Source organism: Podarcis liolepis (assembly GCF_965112155.1).
Source record: "Podarcis liolepis genome assembly, chromosome: 12".
Taxonomy (NCBI): Eukaryota; Metazoa; Chordata; class Lepidosauria; order Squamata; family Lacertidae; genus Podarcis; species Podarcis liolepis.
The window spans coordinates 12,735,356-12,762,044 of NC_139563.1; the positions used below are offsets into that span (position 1 = coordinate 12,735,356).

The window sequence follows — 26,689 nt, forward strand, 5'->3', positions numbered from 1 at the left end:
TAACTGTGTGGAGGGGTGGGATTCCAGGAATTTGGAAACAAGTGTTTTTAAAAAGTGTTTCATGTCATTTAATCACAAGCTTTATAATTGACAAAAGTATTCCAATCATTTCCGATATTTATTAAGAGTCAATATTTAAAAGTGAGAACTCCAAAAGCCCCGTTCCCCCTTCCCCTTTGCTCTAGGCTAGAAGAGGAGAAACATGAATGCCGAACTACTCAAAAGGCTGATGGGATATATAATTAGCTATTATGTTAATTGAATCCACTGTGAGTTTGTTGTATGAGATTTCTTCATATAATATGCAAATGATCTCCAAGGTTTAGTTTTATTAGACAATATAATTAGAAATCCTTTTAAAGGAGAGAATTCTAACGAGGCATAATAAAGGTTGGAAAAATGTGTTTGCTGTGTGGATCTACCACCTGGGCTTGCTTAATTAAAAAAGAGAGAGAGAGAGAAAGAGAGAGACTTTATTCACCAACAGGAAAATTTCAAAGAAAGTTATGCTTTAAAAAAACACAAGCTTATTACGAAAATGTGACGTTGAGCAAGAAACATTCATTCGCATGGAAACACAAATCCTGCCCCCTGTTTTAGCTTGCAAACATTGTTCACTCAGATTTATTTACCGTATATTTTTTTTAAGTAGGAGTTTTCCCAATGGAAAACTGTGGTCACTTGTGTAGAGATGTATATAAGAGAGGCAAATTCATGGAGAAAGCCCCTCCCCCCATCATCGTTATTAAGAGTCGTGATCCGAGCAGAGGAAGGTACTTTAGCTTTTGTGCTGTAACTAATCAGCGTAACTTCATTTACAGTAACAAACACTGACATTCTAACATCTGGAATTAAAAGCCTTCCTCGATAGTGAAGAAAGGCAGGCTCTGTTACTCCAGAGCTGGCTGCATAAGCAACAGTTGCGTTCCACTTCATGTGAGACCACCACCAACGCCAGCCCTAAAACAATTTTTTCCGTGGTCCATTCCCGAATGCACACTCATTGCACCAAGAAACAGCGACAGAATATCCAGTGTGTAATTCTAGGCTCATTCAAACAGCACAGCAGCAACAACAACAACCGCCGTATGCTATGTTATATTGAATATTGTATTCTTTCATGTAAAACAATTTTCATGTAAAATGATGTCCATGATAAAAACAATCAAGTTAACAGAGCAACAATCTGCCTTTGTTTTTACCTGTACTAAACCTCTGCAATAGTGAGATGGCCGATTTGGGAGTCGGAGGATGGGTGGGAATCTATGAGAGTCAGACTATGGAGGGAAGAGTTGACTGATGCTGTAGTGTCCTACTTGATAAACTGCGAGATACAAACACAAGGTTGTGTCCAACTCCGTTATACTTAGAGTAGACCCACTGAATTCATTAAGCTACGTTAGTCATGTCCATTAATTTCAATGGGAGTAACACTGGTTACTACAAGCCACAGAAATTAGAATGCAACAACTGGATCATTTAATTATCAGCAAGGAGCTGATGATTCTCAGCATACAATGGATTTGTTGCTATCCGGTAGAATTAGAAAACAGAAAGGATTGAATCTTTTGCCTTGGGTGCTGCTGCCAAACCCCTGCACAAATAAAACATAGAGGTAGACTCGTACTACACTTTGTAAAGCAATGTCTGATCTTTCATAACCTACTAGCAGCCTCATACCCTGTGCCACTTGGAAAATCTATGACGCTGAAAAATATCAGTGAAGCTTTTAATGTTTAACAAACCACTGTATTTTAATACTTTCTTGGAAGCCACCCAGAATGACTGGGGAAACCCAGCCAGATGGGCAGGGTATAAATAAATTATTATTATTATTATTATTATTATTATTATTATTATTATTATTATTATTATTATTATTATTATTTTGGTTAAGAACTGTTGCCTGAAAAATGTTAACCTAAGGCCCAACCCAAAGCATCTTTATTCAAAATAAAACTCCATGTTCAGTGGATTTCCCCCCTCCTTTTACTGATTACTTGGATGATGCTTGTTAATACGGCTGTGTGTGGTTTTTGGGTACTTTTAGAAGAAAAGGATGTGGGCAGCTGATAACAGAGCTTCATCCAAGCCTGCTTGGCCACTGCGTTACATGTCGCTTAGTCCAGTGGCGTAGCGTGGGGGGTGCAGGGGGGGCCGGCTGCACCGGGCACAACACCTGGGGGTTAGGGTTAGGGGGCGCAAATCCACGGGTTAGGGGGCACAAATTACTTGCCTTGCCCCGGGTGCTGACAACCCACGCTACGCCACTGGCTTAGTCTCATGTGAATGTGCAGAGGGCTGTAGCCATGCAATGGTCTGCCTCCGTTAGAGCCACCTATTGCTACCCTGGGTCTGCCAAACATCTGCTCAATTGTCATTATCAGTCGCCTCTGGCCTGCTGTTTATACTGTCTTGGTCCTGCAGGTTCCTTCTCCTTGGCTGTTCTGACTTTTCTCCAGGGAAAGCCTTCCTCAGCATGCCTTCCTTCCCAATACTGTAGCCACGTCTTCCCATTCTGCGGTGATTCTCCTAGATGCAAGCTTTGTATATACAGTGGTACCTTGCTTTAAGAACAGTCCTGTTTACGAATGATTCAGTTTACGAACTTTGCAAAACTGGAAGTAGTGTCCAGTTTGCGAACTCTACCTCGGTCTACGAACAGAATCTGAATGGTGGAAGGGCACCGGCGGCAGGAGGCCTCATTAAGGGAAAGCGCGCCTCAGTTTAAGAACAGTTTCGGTTTAAGAACGGACTTCCAGAATGGATTAAGTTTGTAAACCGAGGTACCACTGTAGTTTTGCAGGAGCACACTGCTGAGTTTTGTTCTTCTGTCTCTGTGGATCATTTCCAGTCTTGCAAATACCACAAGGGCTGTTGCTCAGTAATAAAGCACATGCTGTTGATGCAAAAGGTACTGGATTCAATCCTGAAAACTCTGCAAGGAGAGCTAGTGTGAGACAGTGCTTTGAGTGCTGGACTTGGGAGACCTGGGCTGTGATCCCCACTCAACCATGAAACTCACAGGTTGACCTTGGGCCCAGTATTCTCCCTCAGCCTAACCTACCTCACAGGGTTGTTGTGAGGACAAAAGTGGGGAGGGAAGAGCCATGGATGGCATGTGAGCTCCATTGGTGGAAAGATGAGACATGAAGGTAATAAAAGGCAACGCTGGGGGGGGGGGGACTCCCAGCTGAAACCTTGGGAAGCTGCTGCCAGTCTGTGCAGACCACAGCAAGCACAATTAACTTGTGAGTGGTCTGAATCAGTATAAGATACTTCCTCTTGTCTTCTGGAGGAGAGCTGAACAGCTTGCTTGGTGAAGTGAATCAAGCTCTCTTGGCCCAGTATATCTGAAGGAGCATCTCCACCCCCATCGTTCTGCCTGGACATTGAGGTCCAGCGCCGAGGGCCTTCTGGCGGTTCCCTCACTGCGAGAAGCAAAGCTACAGGGAACCAGGCAGTGGGCCTTCTCGGTAGTGGCACCCACCCTGTGGAACGCCCTCCCATCAGATGTCAAAGAGATAAACAACTACCTGACATTCAGAAGACATCTGAAGACAGCCCTGTTCAGGGAAGTTTTTAATGTGTGACATTTTGATGTATTTTTAATCTTTGTTGGAAGCCGCCCAGAGTGGCTGGGGAATAAAAAATTCTTCTTCTTCTTCTTCTTCTTCTTCTTCTTCTTCTTCTTCTTCTTCTTCTTCTTCTTCTTCAGTGTGAATTTGTTCACAGGGAATTCACTGGATGCATCTGTAAACTTTTTTTTTTAAGCCTCCCTAGGTGACTAAAAATCCACTCAAGGTGTCCCTCTGGAAGTCCAAGCCATCTTGGCAGGGCTGCAGCTCCGTAGTGAAGGGCACACTTTGCAGGCAGGATGTTCCAGGCTGACTCTGCAGTGTCTTCAGTTAGGGTTGGACAACAGTGGCCCAAACCTTGGAGAGCTAATGCCAGGCGGTACAGACTACCATGTCAAACAAGCCAGGAGGTCGATTTTCAGCATTTTCTTGCTGCGCCAGCGCCAAGCTATCATAGCACAGGGGCCCAAACTGGGCTCATCTCCAAGAGTCTGCATGACCAGCTCCCTTCTGCCCCACCCTGGAACACCCTTTACTGGCAGTAGTGTGTGTCTGTGTGTTGGGGGCAGAAGCTAGGGTTAGGGTTAGGATTGCCTCCTTGTCATTGTTGTTTTGAGTCAATAGCAGTTACAGAGGCAATCCAGACCAGGCCCAAGGGAAAGGAGAAGGGGATTTACTCCTTGATGGATTGGGACACCAGCTCCCAGCCTGTAGCTATTTACTTTGCTTCTGGGGGGGGGGGGATGCAGTTGCTAATTGTGTGGCTATCATCACAACTGTTTTAGCCCTTAGCACAGCTGCACTCAGGGACGCGGGTGGCGCTGTGGGTAAAACCTCAGCGCCTAGGACTTGCCGATCGCATGGTCGGCAGTTCGAATCCCCACGGCGGGGTGCGCTCCCGTTGCTCGGTCCCAGCGCCTGCCAACCTAGCAGTTCGAAAGCACCCCTGGGTGCAAGTAGATAAATAGGGACCGCTTACTAGCAGGAAGGTAAACGGCATTTCCGTGTGCAGCTCTGGCTCGCCAGAGCAGCTTCGTCACGCTGGCCACGTGACCCGGAAGTGTCTGCGGACAGCGCTGGCTCCCGGCCTCTAGAGTGAGATGAGCGCACAACCCTAGAGTCTGTCAAGACTGGCCCGTACGGGCAGGGGTACCTGTACCTTTACCTTACAGCTGCGCTCACCGAAGGAAGTCCACAGAACATCACACATGGCTCCAGGAATGGTTTGCTCTCTTGTCCCCTGTCCCATCAAAGCTTCTTGTCAAGTCTTGCCAGTCGCCTACACGGGTAATGGGGAACAGCAATGTCACCACGGTGATAATGGTGGCTTCTGCTGCACCAGGACTCAGACTCGGATTCAGCCACAGCAGAAACACAAGGACTCTCCTGGTTTCTGATCCTATGAGTCATTGTCCCAGTGCGGCAACCGATAGGATCAGGCTGCCCATGCCAGTTTCAGAAAGTGGCGATAGGCAGCTAGAAGTGAAGTTTGCTTAAATCCTGTTGATCTCAACTGAAGAAAGTCATTTTTACGTCCCCTGCAGAAATAGTTGAAACTTGAAGGTGCTTCCCTTTGACTACTTAATACATTTACAGTGGTACCTCGGGTTACAGACGCTTCAGGTTACAGACTCTTCAGGTTACAGACTCTGCTAACCCAGAAATAGTACCTCAGGTTAAGAACTTTGCTTCAGGATGAGGACAGAAATCGTGCTCCGGCAGCGCAGCAGCAGCAGAAGGCCCCATTAGCTAAAGTGGTGCTTCAGGTTAAGAACAGTTTCAGGTTAAGAACGGACCTCCAGAATGAATTAAGTTCTTAACCCGAGGTACCACTGTAGTACATTTTCTTAACTTGTAGCTAATCTTATGTATTCAGTCACTGAACCCCCCCCCCAAAGTATTGTCCAACATAACCTCCTACCTCCCCCAATTAAATCATATGCAGCACTGTCTACTTCAGCTAAAAATCAGTTTCGTTAGCGGCTCCTTTCCTGTGTGTTGTACACTGGCTGATTAACATATTGCTTACATTCTCTAATGGACATTCTAAAATTGCCCAACATGTGAATAATAAGCAGACAATCAAAGGAAAAGCAAAGCAATCAAAATACAAAACTATTCCCTGCCCCCTACCCACCCCGCTTCTGACTTTCCTCTCCTGGAAGTATAACGGTGAACTTCTCTGAGAGGCCTGAAGCAACCTTCAGATGCAGGAAAGTGCTTTTTGACATCTTGAGATCCTCCTCAGGGTGCTTCCATGCAGAGGCTTCGGGGGAGCAGCAGATGTGCCGAATCCATGGGATTCTTCCGAGTGCCTAAAACTGACAGTCTCTGGTGTGGCTGTGCCACTCCCGGATCCCCACAAAGAACTGCTGCTAGACCAAACCTGCCCCCCAAGCAAGGAAGTTCGGGAGAGGCAGCACGTGATGTGTAAAACCAGCAACAGGAAAATCACACACACATCACATCTCATTCTGTTTCAAGTAGCTTTAGTTTAAAACAATGGCACACAAGTTTTTTTTAAGAAACCAAAAAGGTTTTCCTTTTCGTGGTCCTTGGAAGCTATGCGGCATACCTGTTGCCCCTGAATTTGTATTCCCTGAAGATGAGACGGTCCCGTGTGGGCAGGGCAGGCTGTCCATGCAGACAGACTGTGGGACAGAATAGGACAGCTCAAAGGGAAGTCGCTGTGTCTGTTCCCACAGACACTATAGATCAACCCCCAATTTATTCATTTTATAGTAGGAGGTTCAGGAGCACGCTCTCGGTTTGTATAGGGATTCGTTTGGTTCTTCTAGAACAGGAAACGAAAATACCACTTGATGTGGAACACTTAAAGGGCCCTCCAGCTGTCTTTTTTTAATCGTGCATTCACGATGATATGTGCTGGTGATGGAATCAAGGAGGTGATACGCAGTTCTGCTTTCAACGCTGTGTGCATCTGCAAAAGTTTTGGGGCAGACACACTGCTTCGTTTCCATACCCTCTGACACTGCTCCAATGAAAATAGGGATATCCCATTCCAGAACGAGAATTTTACTATTTATACCCCACACATCTTCCTGGCTTGCCCCAGCCACTCTGAGCAGCTTCCAACATATATAAAAACATTACGAAACACTAAACATTAAAAAAACTTCCCTATACAGGATTGCCTTCAGATTGCTCCAGGGCTGGATAACTCCATATCCTCCAACATTTCTCCAATGAAAATGGGGACATCCTAAGGTAAAGTGGGACATTCTGGGATCAAATCCAAAACCGCGATGGCTTCTCTAAATCAGGAACGTCCCTGGAAAATAGGGACACTCGGAGGGTCTGTGTTTCCAGTCACTGCGTGTACCTTAATTTCCTGCTAAAATTCTGCAATGTCTTAAAGCACAGATGTTCCAGGTTTGTATTGGTGGGTGGCATGGGGCTGGTCCTGTTTTTGTTGCAGTATAGTGCTTGTATAGGGTGGCACTGTGGTCTAAACCACAGAGCCTAGGGCTTGCTGATCGGAAGGTTGGCAGTTCGAATCCCGCGACGGGGTGAGCTCCAGTCACTCGCTCCCTGCTCCTGCCAACCTAGCAGTTCAAAAGCACATCAAAGTGCAAGTAGATAAATAGGTACCACTCCAGCGGGAAGGTAAACGGTGTTTCCGTGTGCTGCTCTGGTTCGCCAGAAGCAGCTTAGTCATGCTGGCCACATGACCCAGAAGCTGTCTGCGGACAAATGCCGGCTCCCTTGGCCTATAGAGCGAGATGAGTGCCGCAACCCCAGAGTCGCCTGCGACCGGACCTAAAAGTCAGGGGTACCTTTACCTTTATAGTGCAAGGTTGCCTGTCCAGGTGACAATAATGCAATACCACTGAGGAACCATCACGAAACTAATAAAGTGGAATGTGTGGACAGTCTAAGTAGTAGAAATCCACTATCAATGCACTTTTGTGTCAATTATATTTTGTAGAATATTCCCACAAAGAAACCATGTCCAGAGGGGTTCTCTCATGCCTTCCCATACTACATTTATTTTACCTATTTGCAGGTGATGAGACACCCGTGTCTCCTATTTAGCGAAACCAGAAACACAAAAAACTTCCAGGTCCTGCCTACAGAGCAATGGTGTCGTTTCAGAGGGCTGGTGGTGCCTGTTGGTTTGTTGAACTGCTGCCAAGACAGACGTAAACCTAGTGTTTGCACCGTCCCCCACAAAAGAGGCTCCCCCCAGGCCTTGCTTGGTGGTGCTTGCCTGTCATTCTCAGAGACTGTCCTTTACAAAATTATTTTGTTTGACTCTCACAGGAAAAGATGCAACTGTGCAAAAATGAATGCTGTATGTTTGTGAAACTGCAGGAGGAATCACTTTTGAGGGACTTCAAAGGAAGAAGAGCCGGTATTCAGGAAGGAATACTATTTGTGTCACACCAGGAAAGTCTTTTTGCTTTCCCAAGATTTGACAGAATACTGACAGGTAAGCACAGAGTTCTGGTGGGAGTGCTAGCTATTCCTAGAACCACAGTTCCTTCTCCCACTTTTCATATTTTTTGGTATCGCATCCAATTTTAGCTGGGATATTTACTCATCCTGGAAGTGGCGCAAATTAAGGACTCCCGCAGCTCCCCCAGCACACGAACACCATTTCTGGTGGTAATGCCCAGGTGCTTTTTGCATTGCAAATGTTGCACATCGGCCAAGCTCTCTAATTCAGCACCTGTATGTGGTGAACAAGGAGTGCACAGACTAACACACATCAAGGGTACAAGAGATACCCAACAATTGTAACGCAGTATCTCCCAGTGTCAGAGACACGGGTGGCACTGTGGGTTAAACCACAGAGCCTAGGACTTGTCGATTGGAAGGTCGGTGGTTTGAATCCCCGCGACGGGGAGAGCTCCCTTTGCTCGGTCCCTGCTCCTGCCAACCTAGCAGTTCGAAAGCACGTCATAGTGCAAGTACATAAATAGGTACCGCTCTGGTGGGAAGGTAAACGGTGTTTCCGTGCGCTGCTCTGCTTAGCCAAAAGCGGCTTAGTCATGCTGGCCACATGACCCGGAAGCTGTACGCCGGCTCCCTCGGCCAATAAAGCGAGATGAGCGCCACAACCCCAGAGTCGGTCACGACTGGACCTAATGGTCAGGGGTCCCTTTACCTTTACCTTTATCTCCCATTGTGGATGTGCCATCCCTTTTGCAACCAGTCCTTTGATACATTGCATTCTTCTTATGCCATGCTGGGGCAGCACTGATAGAAACAGACAGCTGAAATGTGTTATTTATCTAAAATGCTCTACCATTATTTTATAAATAAAACTTCATTCTAGCAGCTGACTAGTACTGGAAAACCAGCATTCTTCAGAATCAGTTTAACACACACACACACACACACACACACGTGCGCGCATGTATGTAGACTCCACCCAGACCTGACTGGCCTAATTCTGACAGGCTCAGCCTGGCCTTGCCTTATCCAATTCCACCTTCAGCCTGAAGGGAATATTATTTTGGAAATCAAACGTCTGCGCTGTAATGATGTATGAGTGGTCACAGGCATCGCCTTCTAAAACACAAGGGGAGAGAGGCCAGACCTAAAGTGACTTGCACCAAAGTAGAAATCTCTGCAGCTATGGAGTCCAAAATGTGCCTGGCCCTGCCAAGAAAACTCGCAGGCATTATGCAGAAGGAGCCAGCTGGCCACGTATGTGAAAACCAAGCCAGGAAACTTTGTATGGCTTGTGGGTATGAACACAGACAGCTGAAAGGAAGAGGGATGAAAGGTTTGCTGACATTCCACTCAACCTTAACCATCCTTTATTCACCAAAAATAATGGTTAACTGCAGGGGACTTGGCGCATGACCCCATTCATCCGTCCTTCTATACTAGCCGGGGGTGGGTGGAGTGAGAGGGAGATACAATAAAGTGCAGTGCAGTGGACTCTGTCATTTAATGCTATTCTGGATGGATGGAAAAGAGCTTCAGGTGGAAGAACAGAACAGGGTGGAAAAGAGAATATATATCCCATCTGTATACATACATAAATACGAATAGGCAACAAAGGGGTTCTTCCACATTCTAAGCCAGGAGGGGACCTTGGAAGTGTATACTATTAACTGGAAGAGGGCAGATAATGTGCATACTTCAAGACTAATCTGTAACCTGCGTTCTTCTCCAGAGCCTCAGATTCCAAACACAGAGTAGAGATGCATTTATTGCTACAATATTCTCATTTGGAATGTCTTGCCATCAAACATGAATGCCAAAAAACGCCAACAAGAATAAGTATGACCTAGAAAAAGTCTTCAGGCATGGACTCCAAAACTATCACACTTGAGAAAACAGAACGAATCTGCGCCTTTAAAAAAATCCCAACAATAGTCCTTGGGAACTACCGTATTTTTCGCTCTATAACACGCACCAGACCATAACACGCACGTAGTTTTTAGAGGAGGAAAACAAGAAAAAAAAATATTCTAAACGAAATAGTGGATATATGATTTTTGTGGTTCATGCTGTGGCCACAGACATGTGATCTGACAGTGAGTTTGGAGTAGCCCAATGCAAAAATCCTGAGGATCCATGTGGATCCATGCTTTGTAACCACGGAAGAGGGAAGGAAGGGGAACCAAGGATCCTCTGCTCACAACTGCAGCAGATCCCACCCGCCACCCGCAGGCATTCGCTCCATAACACACACAGACATTTCCCCTTACTTTCTAGGAGGAAAAAAGTGAGTGTTATGGTGCAAAAAATACGGTAATTCTCAGCTGCTTCAGGCAGGGAGTTAAAGTGACCCTTCCCTGCACACACCTTTGGCCGGTGCACGGCAGAGGCATTTCGCACCACACCTAAAACATCATGTGTGTCAAGGACATTTGATTCCTACAGTTCTTCCCTTTAAAAAAAATGTATGTGTTTTCTTCTAGCAGCAGCTATTCCGGTAAACACATTGCTGTGAGGGGAAAATGGCAAAAAAAGTCACTTTGCGTTCTGTGGTACATCTCGCTCCAAGCCTCTCTGTTGAAAGGACTTTTATTTTCAAAAGCAGGCCTGTGAACCTCTTTTTCCTCTCTCTCTCTCTCTCTCTCTCTCTCTCTCTCTCTCTCCTCCCCCCCTCACTTTTAGCTAAACCTGATTGAAACAATGACTCAACTTCCTTCCAAAATAAATTCTTTTTTTGGGGGGGGGGAACTTGTATTTTTCCACATTCCCTCCCCCCCTTTGGGGTAATTTAACCTTGTGGAGACAGAAATACAGCAAACAAATTCTGCACGGACTTATCAGCTATCACTTAAGAGAGACAAAGGGGATTATCACCACAGCTGTCAGGAAAAGCAGCTCTCTTGCACAACATTTACAGGTACCAAAGGTCATGTTCGTATCATAGCCTTTGGGGATCAGGCACATATCTCTGAAGAATTAAGTCCTTTGCTGAAATAAACAGAGTCTAATGATTGATTTAAACATTGAAAACAACTTCATGAAGGAGACAATGAGAGGGAGGGACAGAGGGAAATGGACAAACAAACCATTTCCCCTATTTATTTCTTTTTAAAAATATGTTTTAATTAAAGGATTTCTTAGATAACAAAAGTACATATGGTGTCTGTTTTCAAATAACAGAGTCCTTCACACAGGTCGGTTACATTCAGAGTGAGACATTACTGTTATAGGTAATATGGATGCGCTTGCACAAGAGACATGGACTATTAGCAGTGCTATTTTTCTAGACAAATATGTGTTGGAGCTCACCATGAACCTCTCCCTTGTTCTCTTAGAATGGCAATGGCGCCCACCTGAGAGGGGCCAGAGCTGACCTCCAGTGAGCTCTGGCTGAAAAAAAAAGTCCTATTAGCAGACTTGGGAGAATTCTACCATTTGCAAAATTACAAAATTAGAAAAACAAACAAACAAAAGCACCCAACATTTAAGGGGAAATGCCCTAAGGGTAGAAAACCCTCAAAACAGCCCAATGAAGACGAAGTACAGAACCCACCGTCACAAACAGCATTACTTCTGTTCCCTATTCATGGTTGGGGTTGGGGTCTTGAATCCAGGGATCCCTAGTCATAGCCCAAAATGACAACTCCCACATCATATTTTCCATGGGAGTGAGTTGTCTTCTTAAAAGTACAGTGGTACCTCTGGTTGCGAGAGGGATCTGTTCCGGAGGCCCGTTTGCAACATGAAAGGAACGCAACCTGCAGCAGCGCGTCTGCGCATGCGCGGGTGGCGATTCGTTGCTTCTGCGCATGCGTGTGATGTCATTTTGCGTGTCTGTGCATGTGCAAGCGGCAAAACCCGGAAGTAACCCTTTCCGGTACTTCCGGGTCGCCGCGGGACGCAACCTGAAAAAACGTAACACGAAGCAAACATAATATGAGGTATGACTGTATATGGTAACTCACAAAGGTAGATCCTAGTCTCAGACCATGAAGTTTCTGCTTATGTTCTGGAGTCTCTTGCATATGGCCACCTCTGGCTTGTTCACACAATACACTAACCACAGGCGCATGATGTTTGCATGATAAGAACTGCAATGGACTGCAAGTGTAATGGACAATTGTCATGAACCGGAAGGACAACGGGGAGGAGAAAGAGGATCGTGGCGAGGGGTGTGGCTGGGACTGGGACACACCAGGGAAAACTGGAAATGGGGGTGGAGAGGTTGGTGTAGGAAGTACTCGTGGTGACGGAGGATGACAAGGGCCACTCCAACCACTCAATTCCACCCCCACCCACCAGTCAGTGAGCATTCCCCTTGCCCACTGAGCATGCTCAGCCCCCCCCAGCTGTTTTGGGTTCTTCCCACCCTTAGGGGTTTTGATGCAGAGCATTGAGTGCTCCTGTTCAGCTCACTTGCAGGATATTCCATCCCCTCCCTCCTTCCTTGAGGACTGCTACTCAAAGAATTGATATTGGCATTAGTAATTTATGCTACAAGATAAAATGTTGGGTTTGCCTCATCACTCCCCAAAATGCTGAAGTTTGAAGCGAGCCCTTTGGGAAACTCATGCAATAGAACGTGGGTGGTAGAATTTGAAGTGACAGGGGGATTTCATATTTCCCAGCAGATCCAAATGTTCATTATTCTTAATAAATACCTGGATTCAAATGTGTCTGAATTGCAGTTGTTTTTGTTTGAATACCTCCTGTGGGGATAAGGGTTTAATAAATTAGGAGAGTTAAGCAACTTCGAGTAACTTACTAGGAAGACAAAATATGCTGTTTGTTCAAATTTGAGTTGAATTAATCTACATTGGTTTTATTTGGTAGCTCATTACAGTCAGATGCTGTCATGTGTGTCTGTTATGTGGGTTTGCTTGGGTTTTTTTGGGGGGGTTGCTTTAAATGTGCTTTTAGTTGTGATGAATCAGCAGCTAAAGATGTCTTATCCACTCATTTTATCACCGGAATGATTTAATCTGTTTTTATAATTGTATATTTAATTATTATAACCTACCTTGGGGCTTTATGATGAATGACGGGGTGAGAAATATTCATTCGCATCTTGTAAAAACAATATTTAAAAATAGAGTTAGATCCCTATTTGTCTGCAACCACAATTTTTTTAAAAAACAAAACACTTTCTGGCAATTCTGTAGCATACCACATAATTTTAAAAACTGGTACCACTGAACTGCCTTCGAGCATCGCAAGTGGATTTTATCTGAACTTCAAAGTGAAGAATCACTTTCACCACTAGTGGGAAGCACTGGCCAACCCATTTGCGACTTGACCCTGAATGTCAAGCAGCGATGGCCTTTGCTACATCCCCTGTGCTAGGAGACTGAGGACTCGGGAGTGCAATGGGCCCAGATGCTGAAGGCTGAGAGGCAGGAGTTTTGCTCAGTGGTCTTCAGCAGGTGAGGCCTGACCTCAGGTGAGCTGCATGATGGCAATGCCTTCACTTTATTTTCTGCTGCGGTTTACAGTTTTTAAGGAAAAGGAAAAACAGAGCAAAAAAAAAAAAAAGAGGAGAGAGGGAGAAAGAACCATAATCGACACCGATTATTTCTAAAGAACCTCAAAAGAGTTACATTACGAAGGAAAAAAGTTACCGAGAGAGATGTTAGGAGACCCTACAACTCCCAGCACGTTTAACAAAGTGCAGTTCCTGGGATTCTCTGGGGGGAGCCATGACACTTAAAAGTGGTATGTGTAGTGGAAAATGCGCAAGGAAAAATTGAGGAGGTGTAGGTTTGGCCTTATTCAGCCAGCCCTATCTGTGAGTCCTTGCAGGAGCACTCCTGCCCTTGAGGGTGGCCCTGCTAGGCCTTGTTTGCCCTGATGAGGAGCCCCAATTGCCACAGGTGGCCCACCTGGTTGAGGCAGGAGCAGAGCAATGTGGTCAGGAGGAAGAGGTTCTGTGTATCTGAAGAAGTGTGCATGCACACGAAAGCTTATACCAAGAACTAACTTAGTTGGTCTTTAAGGTGCTACAGGAAGGAATTTTTTTATTTTGACTATGGCAGACCAACACGGCTACCCATCTGTAACAGGAGGAAGAGGGTGATGGTTGTGGCTTCCCACGGTTAGATCTGGTGTTGTATGTGGATCAAGGTCTGGTGGGGGGAATTGTTCCTTTGAAATTGTTCCTTTGGGGTTATTTTTTGGTGGTAGAGGGTTTTGTATTACCATGTAAGAAGGTTTAAGGAGGTTTCCTGTTTGAGAGATTTTGTTTTTGTCAGTGGCGTAGCGTGGGGGTGCAGGGGGGGCCGGCCGCACCGGGCGCAACATCTGGGGGTTAGGGTTAGGGGGCGCAAATTCACGGGTTAGAGGGCGCAAATTACTTGCCTTGCCCCAGGTGCTGACAACCCACGCTACGCCACTGGTTTTTGTTACTGTTTAAGGAGGTTGTCCTCTTCTGTTGAAATAAAAATATCTTTTCCCTCGACTACTGAAGATCCTTTAAAGAATCTGCTGAGTTAATTGGCAAAACAGTATGAGATTGCTTTAAAAGATGCTACTTGAGTGATAGGTTGCATAGACTGGCCTTTGTCCTGCCATACGGAGGCTCATCCTGATTCTCTCTTGAGGGAAGAGAGGGACAAGGATAGATCAGCTAAAGGGTGCATGCTCTGAATGCAGGAAGTCCCAGGTTCAGTTCCTGGCTCAGAGAGCAGGTGATGGAAAAGAGAGATTTGCCTGAGAGCCACCATCAGTCAGAGGAGACATTCGTGAGTTAGATGGTGTGAGACATCTCCCTATCAGGAATGCTGAATCTGGAGGGGACAATCATAAATGTCACTTTGGCCGAGGTGACTAGATAGGCAGAAACTAGATTTGTCAAACTGCTGTCTTTCCCTTATATCTCACAGACGTAGGCATTGGGCAACATGAAATGTATTGGGGGAAGGCGCTTCCTGTTTTAAAGAGATGTTGTTAGCCGTGTTGCGGAAGCTGCTTAATTCTCAGATTTCAGTTTCATCATCTCCTACCTGCATGATGCAATCCCACCCAAACACTAGAAACAGAAAACCATGCCCAGGGAAAGGTTTCACAACCTTGATGGCAGAAAGTGAGGAGGAATTAAAGAACCTTTTAATGAGGGTGAAAGAGGAGATCGCAAAATATGGTCTGAAGCTCAACTTCAAAAAAACGAAGATCATGGCCACTGGGCCCATCACCTCCTGGCAAAGAAATGGAGACAGTGAGAGATTTTACTTTCTTGGGCTCATGATCACTGCAGATGGTAACAGCAGCCATGAAATTAAAAGACACCTGCTCCTTGGGAGAAAAGCAATGACAAACCTAGACAGCATCTTAAAAAGCAGAGACATCACCTTGCCAACAAAGGTCCGTATAGTTAAAGCTATGGTTTTCCCAGTAGTGATGTGTGGAAGTGAGAGCTGGACCATAAAGAAGGCTGATCGCCAAAGAATTGATGCTTTGGAATTATGGTGCCAGAGGAGACTCTTGAGAGTCCCATGGACTGCAAGAAGATCAAACCTCTCCATTCTGAAGGAAATCAGCCCTGAGTGCTCACTGGAAGGACAGATCCTGAAGCTGAGGCTCCAATACTTTAGCCACCTCATGAGAAGAGAAGACTCCCTGGAAAAGACCCTGATGTTGGGAAAGATGGAGGGCACAAGGAGAAGGGGACGGCAGAGGACGAGATGGTTGGACAGTGTTCTTGAAGCTACCAGCATGAGTTTGACCAAACTGCGGGAGGCAGTGGAAGACAGGAGTGCCTGGTGTGCTCTGGTCCATGGGGTCACGAAGAGTCGGACACGACTAAATGACGACAAAGGGTGGACCCAGCAACATTAGTGGTGATGACCAAAGTAAGTCCATTAATTGCAATAGGCCTACTCTGAGTAGAATTTGGTTGGATGTAATCCAAACTCTCTCCAGCATTTAGCTATCAAGCTGAGTTCAAGGTGCTGGCCCTGATGTGCAAAGCCCTATGGGGGCAGGATACCCCAAAGAGTACTTTGCCCTATATATGCCCAATCAATCACTGTGCCCTACAGGAGTAGGTCTCTTATCAGGAGGTCTGCCCCATACAATGTTGAAATTGGGCCTTTATTTTATCCGTATATGTTTTATTCTTATAGAACACCCTGGGACCTCACTGTGATGGGCAGGTACAAAATCTAATAAAACAAAACAAACATTTATTTAAAGAGGGCTGGGTGGATTGACAGGTAGGTGGTGGGTCCTGGGCAGAAGAGAAAAAAACACAGTCCCGTGTGGCTCTTTTGCATGCTTGATATTGGATTGCAATCTCTTTTGGGGGACACATAATCTGCTAGACATGTCACACAAATTTATGCCCATATTGGAAGTAAAACAACAAGGCCTGCAATAAGTTACCTGACCTAATGTGGAAGGGAGGGGCAGACAGCAAGGCAACTTATTCCTCCCCCACTGATTTATTCTACGTGTGGATTATTTTTCCTCAGGTTTTACTTCCTCCCTCCTCCTCCAGCCAGTTAGTATCAGACCTTTCTTTGGTTAACCAACATGACTCCATGATGGCCACATGTGAGCTTGTATACACACACACACACGCACACACACACCAAACTCCAACAACGCAGACATGGAGTCAGTTGCTACATGTTTAGCTTTTGTCAACCATCCCCTGCCTCCCCAGTTCAGAAAATAATTTATTAAATAGCTTCTGCCCCCTGGTACAACCTCTGGTGATTAGGGAAGGACCGTAGCTCAGGGGTAGAGCAGAAGATCCAAGACTCAGTCCTCAGCATAGCCAGGTAGGGCTGGGAGAGACTCCCTGTCTGAAACCCACCCACCTCTTCTAATAAACAGAACCAGGCCAGGAATGTCACCAAGGAGTCACCAAGAATGTGCCATAGGTCTACAGAGTGCTTATAAGGGCCTGGCTGTTCTAATAATAATAATAATAATAATAATAATAATAATAATAATAATAATAATAATAATAATAATAATAATAATAATTTATTTATACCCTGCCCATCTGGCTGGGCTTCCCCAGCCACTCTGGGCGGCTTCCCAAAAAATATTAAAATACTGTAATACATCAAACATTAAAAGCTTCCCTAAACAGGGCTGCCTTCAGATGTCTTCTAAAAGTCTGGTAGTTGTTGTTCTCTGGCATCTGGTGGGAGGGCGTTCCACAGGGCGGGTGCCACTACCGAGAAGGCCCTCTGTCTGGTTCCCTGTAACTTGGCTTCTCACAGTGAGGGAACTGCCAGAAGGCCCTTGGTGCTGGACCTCAGTGTCCGGGCAGAACGATGGGGATGGAGACGCTCCTTCAGATATACTGGGCTGAGGCCGTCTTTGTATTCCCATTGAACCAGCAGGGACATAAAGGAGGAGTCACACTCCGATGACACTTGGCTGAGTGTCGTGCCTAATGAGCACAGCAGCTCATCCCTGGTAGGTTTTGCCCCATGAATCAGTTGCTAAGACTGAAAGTCCCCACCTCTCCACAGCCGTCTAAGTCCCCTCCTCTCCAGGGTTTTCCCCAAGCAATCAGAGACTGTGCTTGCCTGAAGCCAACCTCTCCTCCACCTTTTTTATGCCTCTTCTGGTTCTGGGAGACAAGTGGGGAGGGGAGCTTGTCACATCAGGAGGGGAAGACACCCATGACTCTTCACCAGCCTGACCTCTTGGCCTCCCTCCTCCCCTGCTTCAACTTCTGCCTATGATTCTTGCCTTCTGCCTGCCACAGACACTCCCAGATCACTAAGCCCTGTTACCCCTTCAGTTTCTGACAACCCCTCTTTGCAGTCTTCTCCCTCCTTTCTCTCTGACCACTCATTGTCGTCCTACCACCAATCCCCTGCCTCTGAGCCTTCTTCCCTTGGTGGTTCCCCAGCTGGTTCCTCCCACCATTCCTTTGTGTCCAAGCAGTCCATGACATCATGGGACACAAAGAGGAGTAAGACTTTGTTGCCTTCATCTCCTGTCCCCCTGGCAACTGCTCTCAGCAGCGGAGTCAGGGACATCAAGGCAGGCCTTTGCCCCCTAAGGCAAAATTTGTAGATCTGGCACTGTAAAATTTATATACCGCTTGACTGTAAAAAAAAGCAAAACAAAACCTCAAGCAGTTTACCAAAAGAATGAAACAATATAACTATTTTAAACATTTGAATAATAATTAAAATCAGTGATAAGTGAAAACTGATATTTGGAATTCATTTCTATAAACACCGTAATAGGTTAAATAACAATCTTGTAATATTTATAAGTTCTGTTGTTTTTGTTTTGTATTGGGTATGGGTGTCATTTCTTCCCCCCATTTCCTTTTTCTCTGCCCCCCCCCTTTTCATGTCTTATTTTATCCTGTGCACTTACAATTATATACACATTACTTTTTATCTTTCAATAAAGAATACACACACACACACACACACACACGTAAACAGTCTCCATGTCTGGTTAGGCTTGTCTCAACAAAAATGTTATGATGTGCCATGCATAATTTTCTTTTGATTTCCTTTGATATTGTTGCTATTCTTACATCTTTCACAAACTGAAATGAACCAGCCATTTGCAACTCATTTTATAAACTGGTCATAACCCTCTTGCCCACTGGGACAAATTCAGGGCCTTGCTTCCAGTTCTGAACCAACGTTCTTCAAGAAGTGCATGAACAGAAGACATTCATGGTGAGCAGAATAAATTGAACAAATTGCCCAGGGATAAGATCTTAAGACTCTCATGACTGGGGAAAGCTGCCCATGAGAGCTGACTCTGAGTAGAGACTTCTACTCCATCTCATCCCTCCTCCTCCTCACTCTCTCTCAGCGCCTTGTATGGTTCTGATTGTCTATATTAAAAAAGAAAAAAGAAACGGTCTAGCAATGGAACAATACTACCCTCTCAACATTTAAAAGCCCACCTCCAAAAATAAAAGGTCCTGGAAAAAATACCTCAATTTCAAGCTCATAGATTACTTTGGCTCCCAGAGGAAAGAGAAGCAATTTACTGGCTGCTGGTCTTACCAAGGAAAAGGTTAGAAGATTAAGAGACCAACCGCTGTTTGGATAAGTGGTTGGTAATTGCACATGCTGGCAATTATTACGTACCTCCATGTCTCTCCCTCTTACCTTTTTCTTTCCTCTCGTGCCATCAGGGTTGAGCCGAAATGTCCCTGAATTCACAGTCCTCTTTGGACCTATTTTCTTGATGTCGTAGGCCAGCTCATCAGCAAGGGCCTTGCATGCTGGGGTGGGAAACAGAAACATACATACGAAAAGGACACATCACTAGCACTGTGGAAACTGCAGTAGTAAAAATATAGCATGTACTTTTTTGCAGAGGAACAAGGTCTATCCAGCATGTACATTTTTGCAGAGGTACAAGGTCTATCCAAAAGAAGTTTCCTGTTCTTGCTCATCTATCCTGGACAGTTCCTTCTCCTCCTTCTCCTTTAAGCAGTCCCTTCCCTTTGGGACCCAATCTTCTAGCTAGCCTTGTCTGTGTACCTGTCTCAGGCCCCTCTGATGTTTGTGGACTGCCCTGGACCTTGAATCCAGCTGTATCTGGACTATATACTCACCTCTGGCCCTTCTAACTGGATGGTCGCTTACAACCCTGACCCAGGACGGCTCTAACAGTGACCACCTATTTGTGCCCAATCTACTAGGGGTTTGCTGCATGTCTGGCACCATGAAAGGAGGGAGGTTGTCAAGTAAACGGCCCTATAATACAAGTGTGGTTGGCTGCATTTGCCTTGATAGACCACAAGCTATGTAGGCACCCACTATTGTAATCAGACCATCTGAAAATTATCACATTGTGCCAGCATTGCTCAAATGTTAGGAATAGAAAGCTCTCCACTAGAACTGAACTTCTTTGCCTTCTTAAGGAGAGATTTACAGGCATATCCAAAGTCCAAAGCACACATTCTACTCATGTAGAAACACCAGGCAGGCCCCACAAATAACCCAGAGATGCATTTTAAATAAAAGGACACATTCCACTCATATAAAAACACGCTGATTCCCGGACCATCCACGGGCCGGATTTAGAAGGCAATTGGGCCGGATCTGGCCCCCAGGCCTTAGTTTGCATATCCATGCTATATAGGGAGGTTTTTTAAAAAAATGTTTAATGTTTTTATATATGCTGGAAGCTGCCCAGAGTGGCTGGGGAAACAGTCAGATGTCGGGGGTATAAATAATAAAATTCTTATGGAATACGACATCCCTCTTTTCATTGGAGAAATGTTGGAGGGTATGCTATGTCCTTATGTTTGATACGTTCCCAGTTTTGAATGAACTGAATTAGCTACTAAGTAGTTTCCAGGCAAGGTGCGTGGGTGGCATTGTGGGTTAAACCACAGAGCCTAGGACTTGCCGATCAGAAGGTCGGCGGTTCGAATCCCCGAGACGGGGTGAGCTCCCATTGCTCCGTCCCTGCTCCTGCCAACCTAGCAGTTCAAAAGCACATCAAAGTGCAAGTAGATAAATAGGTATCGCTCCAGCGGGAAGGTAAACAGTGTTTCCGTGTGCTGCTCTGGTTCACCAGAAGCAGCTAAGTCATGCTGGCCACATGACCCGGAGGCTGTACACTGGCTCCCTCGGCGAATAAAACGAGATGAGCGCCACAACCCCAGAGTCGGTCATGACTGGACCTAATGGTCAGGGGCTCCTTTACCTTTTTAGTTTCCAGGCACAACTGAAGGCTTCTTTTATTTTACTTTTTAAAGCTCTTAACATGATCTGCCTCCAAGTTCCCCAGTCAGAGGCGCCATCCCAGCAATGACCAGGTGTTGGAGATAAACAATAGTGAACGACCATCTTTCTCTCCCACTTGCCAGCAATATTAAAAATTCACTTTTTAGACACAGAACATATATCCAGAGTCTTCTGAAAAAAATATGGGGGTAAGAAATGAATCCCTCTATATGTGTGTGTGTTTAAAGACATAAAAAGGAGGAATGAAATTCTCACAAAACAAGATACCTCTGCCAGCTGTGGCTGTAGGAGAAATACAATATCGTGGGGGTTGCCAGCAAGCTGCGGACTCACAGGTGTTAAGGATGTTAAGGACTATGGACTCTCTTCATCATTTGTCATCCCCGTTTAAACAAAAGCCTAATGCAGAAGTTAGAATTAAGAAGCGAAAGAAGCACAGCCAGGCATGCAAACCCGGCTTTATGGCCAATTCTGCCCATGAAATAGCAAACCAAGGCACCGAATCCAGTGTTTGGATCAGCCAAAACATTTATTTTTACAGCTCCCAGGGCTATGCTGGAAAAGACTCAGCTGCACCCAGAGGAAGGGTGGATAATTCCATTGTGGAATGGGGCACTCAGTAATTCCTTTAAATGCATGGTCTTTAACATCCCCTCCCCCGCAACGGATATTCCTTCGAAATTGGGGTCTCTCTCACTCCAAGCCTCAGTACAGAGGTGGTGCATCTTTTCCCAGGCTATTCCATCATGTATTTGCATATCATAAAAAAATTGCCCGTAGAATGCATGGGGGGGGGAAGGAGGGGGATAAAATATTAAGAGAGTTGTTTACGTGGAAAGTGCATTCCAAACTATATGCAGACACACAGAGAGAAAATAACACTTTGAAACTATAAAATATTTATATATAGCTGGGCCTGGGTGTCTCCATAGTACCTCCTCCTGAGAATAATTCTTGGAAAGCGTGTTCTCCTTCATGGAGAGCACGTGTTGCAGTGGGGGCCGCCAGGACACTCCAAAGTTGGGCGGGCTAGCTGATCGTTGGCCACTGATGCGATTGGGGCTTTCCTTGTTGTTGGGAAGAAGTTAATGTTGCCAATTTTTGATTGACAGCCAGAAATAGTAAAGCTCCTTGCACGAGGCTAGGGCTTCCTCTTTTCGCCCGTGCATCAGATTGCCCGTCCCTTCCTCCCTAGAATAGGGTTGTTCGCTTTGACCTTGCTATGCCTGTCATGGGGTTGTCTGCTTTGGAGCGGGGGCCTGGTAGGAATTTTGTCCATCTGGCTGATTGGCTGGGGCCATTTGGTTTTTGCCTACTGCGTAGCAAATCATCACAACTTGTAAGGTTCGCGGTTAGGCATTGGTTTATGGTTTGGTTGGTTGAGGGGCATGGATTGGCTGTGCCTGCCCCTCTAATGCTGCTGCTGCAAGGGATTCCGTTAAAGGAATTGGGAGCTAACTATTGCTTGTCCACTCTGTCAAGGGGGCTCGGGCCATAGCAATGAGCTCCTGGTTGCATTTGGGGTGAGGGCAGGTTCCCTGCTCCGCGTAACCCCCAAGTGTATTCCCCCATTCTGACTTTCGCATCGTGCAGAATGTCAGTCTGTCCCCCATGGTGGGGGCAGATAGTCGCAACCAATGCCTACGCAACCACTCACAAATTTGTATTTTAATAAAGTTGTGGCCAAAATTATGCCAAAAATCTTAAACAAAAACTTCTGTGTGATGTGTGAGTTATTGGGGTGGACCTGGGGACCTCGACACGCAAAGAAGCTATGAGCATGAGAATAGTCTCATGCGCAGCATCTGAAAAGTCTACAGCGCAGATGACGACAGCCATTTCATTCAAGGGCTTGATGATGCACATTGAGAGAAGCCAACATTTTTACCGCTGCTCGGGCCTGTGATGGCAGCACCTGGGGACTTTGTGTGCTGAATGCAGAGGCAGATAAAAAGTCCCACTCACAATTTATTCGTGTTTGTTTGCTTTTAAAAAAGGTATTTACAATTTATTTGCTCTGCCTGCTTCTTCTGGTTTCAGGGCCAAAGAAGACAAGGCAGTGGACAGCTGGGATTCTGTCTTCCATGGCTTGTGAAGTTTCTTTCTAAAGGCAAAGCAGTCGGGGGAAGCAAGTAACTTCAGGGAAGTAGCACAGCAGAAGTGGTTTTTAATCCACTAGCACCCAAAGGTGCTGTTTGTCCCATGGAGGTGATGGTCAGCCAGGGATGGTTGGATCTATCGATTTCTGGTTTTTCCTCTGTTTCTCATTTTTCCAGCCTTCAGTTCTTTCTCCACATTTCCACATCACAACACTTTTTTATTTTATTTTTTAAAACACCTCATGAAAATCAACATTTCAAAAATAATTGTAATAGAGAAACTTTGGGTAATAGGTAATATTATGCGGTAGAAAAAGTTTGAGTATAAATGCTGTGATAGTGAGGGTGGGAGTCAACTTATGAAACTATGTATTTGATTTGAAGGTTATTGTGAAAATGTTTGGAAAAAGTAATAAAAACTTATATATATATGCAAAAGAAAGAAAACGAGCATTTCGGTGCAAATTTCTCCCAGTATACACATTTTTAATGCAACTGTGCCTACTATAAACATTTTCACAAAGCAATTTCACGTGACATAACACATTTCGGTATGCAATTTTCAGTAATATATGAATTCACATGTGGATGCTACCCAAGCGTACGCATTTTTGTACACCTTTCTTGGTTGTGAAACTGCATTGCAAGATTCGGAAAAGCGTGAATGTCTCCTGGCTGCTTCCTCCTTGTTCTCCTCAGCTCAGAACTTTCAGACCTGATCTACCCATCACACAAAACGAGGCAGTAGAATGGAATGGCCGAAATCCCAGCTTGTACCACTTTAGACCAGGCTGTACCGCTTTGTGTCTCTGAATGGCTCCCTATGTGAAAAAGAAATTCCTGCAGGTTGCAAACTAGCCTTTTGCAGAGGAAGGTTTGGTGTAGCCTCTTGCATGATGTGCTAGTGGTGGCTTGGAACTTGGAGCCCCGGTGTGTGTCAAAGATCAAGCTTGCAGTGGGACCTGACCCTTGGGAAAGCCAGCCTGCACACCACCCCCACCTCTGGCCAGAGGAGGGAACTACATGCTGACCAACTGGACCAGCACATTAGCCTTTCCCCCCCACAACAGTAGGCTAAAGTGAGTCCAGTGACGCAAGTGGAACAGGTTAGTGGCAGAGCATCTGCTTTGCATGCAAACGTTTCTGGGTTCAAACCTTGGCATCTCCAGGCAGGGCTGGGAAAGATCCTGGAGAGCCACAGCTGGTTAATGTAGACCAGGGATGGGGTGCCTATGGCCCTTCAAATGCTGCTGGACTCCAACTCCCATCACTCCTGGGCAGCAGAGCCAATGCTCTGGGAAGATAATAATAATAATTTATTATTTATACCCCGTCCATCTGGCTGAATTTCCCCAGCCACTCTGGGCGGCTTCCAATCGAGTGTTATAAACAATACAGCATTAAATATTAAAAACTTCCCTAAACAGGGCTGCCTTCAGATGTCTTTTAAAAAGAAGATAGCTGCTTATTTCCTTCACATCTGAAGGGAGGGCGTTCCACAGGGCGGGAATTGTACAATTCCACAGGATGGGAATTGTAGATTGAAATTGAATTGAAATACTTTATTGTCACTTGTACAACTTGTATACAGTGAGATTACACGAGCACCCCCCACTCAGTTCTCTTAGTCTTAATTCCCTTCGTTTACTGACGCACACCCACCAAACCCGAAAGTCAGTGGTCCTGTTGTTATCTTTTCATTCAGCAGCCTAACAGCCCACGGATAGAAGCTGTTCTTTACCCTGTTGGTGCGACTAATCCTGCTTCTATATCTTCTGCCCGAGGGCAGGAGATCAAGAAAGTGCTGGCCAGGGTGTAAAACATTTCTGAGAATTTCCCTCAGTCTCCTGAGGCAACGTTTTTCTGCTATTTCATCCAGTGGACTCACGGGACAGCCCATATTATCTTGTGCTGTATTCACCACCTTCTGTAGGCACTTCCTATCAGTTGATGTCAAACCAGTGTAGTAGTAATAATAATAATAATAATTTATTATTTATACCCGTCCATCTGGCTGAGTGTCCCCAGCCACTCTGGGCAGCGTACCACACCGTGATGCAGTATGAAAGGACACAGGCCCCCTGTCCCCCCGATATAGACAACAGGACCCTTGATGGACCAATGGTCTGACTCAGTACAAGTTACACATCACACAGCTTCCTACAGGCCACTCCACGAGCCAATCAAAAACTAGATTGCCACCAGCCTTGCCTTTTCTTTTTCCACCAACACTGCCTCTGTGGTCCTTGACTGCTGTTTGGTCTGCAGACATGGGCTGACCATGCTGATATCTCCACAGCATGGAACACTTCAGCTGCTGATCGCTGCAGATTGTTGGTGTATCGATCTGTCTCAAGAGACAATGGAGTGAAGTCAAACTTCTGTGTTAGCAGCACCGAGGTGACCTCCCTGGGGCACAAGCCTGGGCAGTGTGCCTGGAGGTCCTGGGCTGCCCAGACGACAAGACTCCCCTCTCGGCCTCGCTGATGTGGTCCAAAGGAGAGCAGAGCAATATGTTTGGCACCAGCTTGGCCACAGGAGTTGCCAGAAGGAGGCAGGCAGACATCCCTAGCCCTAACCTGGAGATGTCAGGGTTGAACCCAGGACCTTCTGGATACAAAGCAGATGCTTTGTTGTTGAGCTGCTCAGCAAAACTGGACCCAAGACCCTTGGGATGCAGGTTTAAGATGCAGCTAGGCTCTCCTCAAGCAGCTCTCCCTAACCTTGACCAATGTTGTTGGGTGACAGCTCCCATTGTCTCTGACCATTGGCCACATTAGTTGGGGCTGATGGACGTTGCTGTTTAGTCGTTTAGTCGTGTCCGACTCTTCGTGACCCCATGGAGCAGAGCACGCCAGGCACTCCTGTCTTCCACTGCCTCCCGCAGTTTGGTCAGACTCATGTTTGTAGCTTCGAGAACACTGTCCAACCATCTCGTCCTCTGTCGTCCCCTTCTCCTTTTGCCCTCCATCTTTCCCAACATCAGGGTCTTTTCCAGGGAGTCTTCACTTCTCATGAGGTGGCCAAAGTATTGGAGCCTCAGCTTCAGGATCTGTCCTTCCAGTGAGCACTCAGGGCTGATTTCCTTCAGAATCGATAGGTTTGATCTTCTTGCAGTCCATGGGACTCTCAAGAGTCTCCTCCAGCACCATAATTCAAAAGCGTCAATTCTTCAGCCATCAGCCTTCTTTATGGTCCAGCTCTCACTTCCATACTCCATACATCACTATGTTGTCGGGTACCAGCTCCCATTGTCTCTGACCATTGACTACATTAGTTGGGGCTGATGGACACTGCAGTCCAAAACATCTGGTGGGCATCAGGTTGGGGAAGGTTGTCCTAAAAGCTTAGTGAAACACTTCAGCATCTTTGCAAATATATAGCACCTAAAGCAAATATATTCAACTGAGCCGTTCTACCTTGTGGTGAAGGGAGAGGTGCTATGGGGAGAGGGGCAGTCCTTTCCTGGAGGGGAGAGGAGGATTTTGTTTCCTGTCTAGTTAGAGATTTGGCACCTTTCAAAGGGGAATACCATCTGTTCCAATACAAACATCCCGTTCCCCCTTCACAGAAGAAACTGATTTCCCCATAAAGTGTCAAAAGATAACAAAGTCTGTTCCAACTAAGCTCATCTGTTTAGTGCCTGGGGGAGCCCTTGGCTGATAAGGCATTGGCTGTTTCTGCAAGGAGGGGCCCCTGTTTAGCCAGCTATTCACAATTTGCTACAAGTCAGAGCTGCTATTGGCTGCCTGGCTCCCATTTATACAGAAACGCTATAGGAGTTAAAAACAAAAGTGGTTTACAAATGCCTGGCTTTGTTTTAAATTGAACCCTGGAAGTTATACCTGTTTTATCCCACAAGTCTAGGATATGGAAGCTGCAGTCCTCCAGACGCTGT

The 26,689-nt window shown here is 45.8% G+C and overlaps 1 protein-coding gene across 2 annotated transcripts in view; it reads right to left on the reverse strand.

Moving 5' to 3' along the window:
- The window catches only part of CNPY1 (canopy FGF signaling regulator 1), a 58,877-nt gene that overhangs the window by 15,395 nt on the left and 16,793 nt on the right, over positions 1 to 26,689 (reverse strand). For both annotated transcript variants that reach the window (XM_083467284.1, XM_083467283.1), the window contains exon 3: positions 19,100 to 19,215. In XM_083467284.1, coding sequence (XP_083323410.1) covers positions 19,100 to 19,215 — 116 coding nt within the window. The remainder of the gene's footprint in view (positions 1 to 19,099; positions 19,216 to 26,689) is intronic.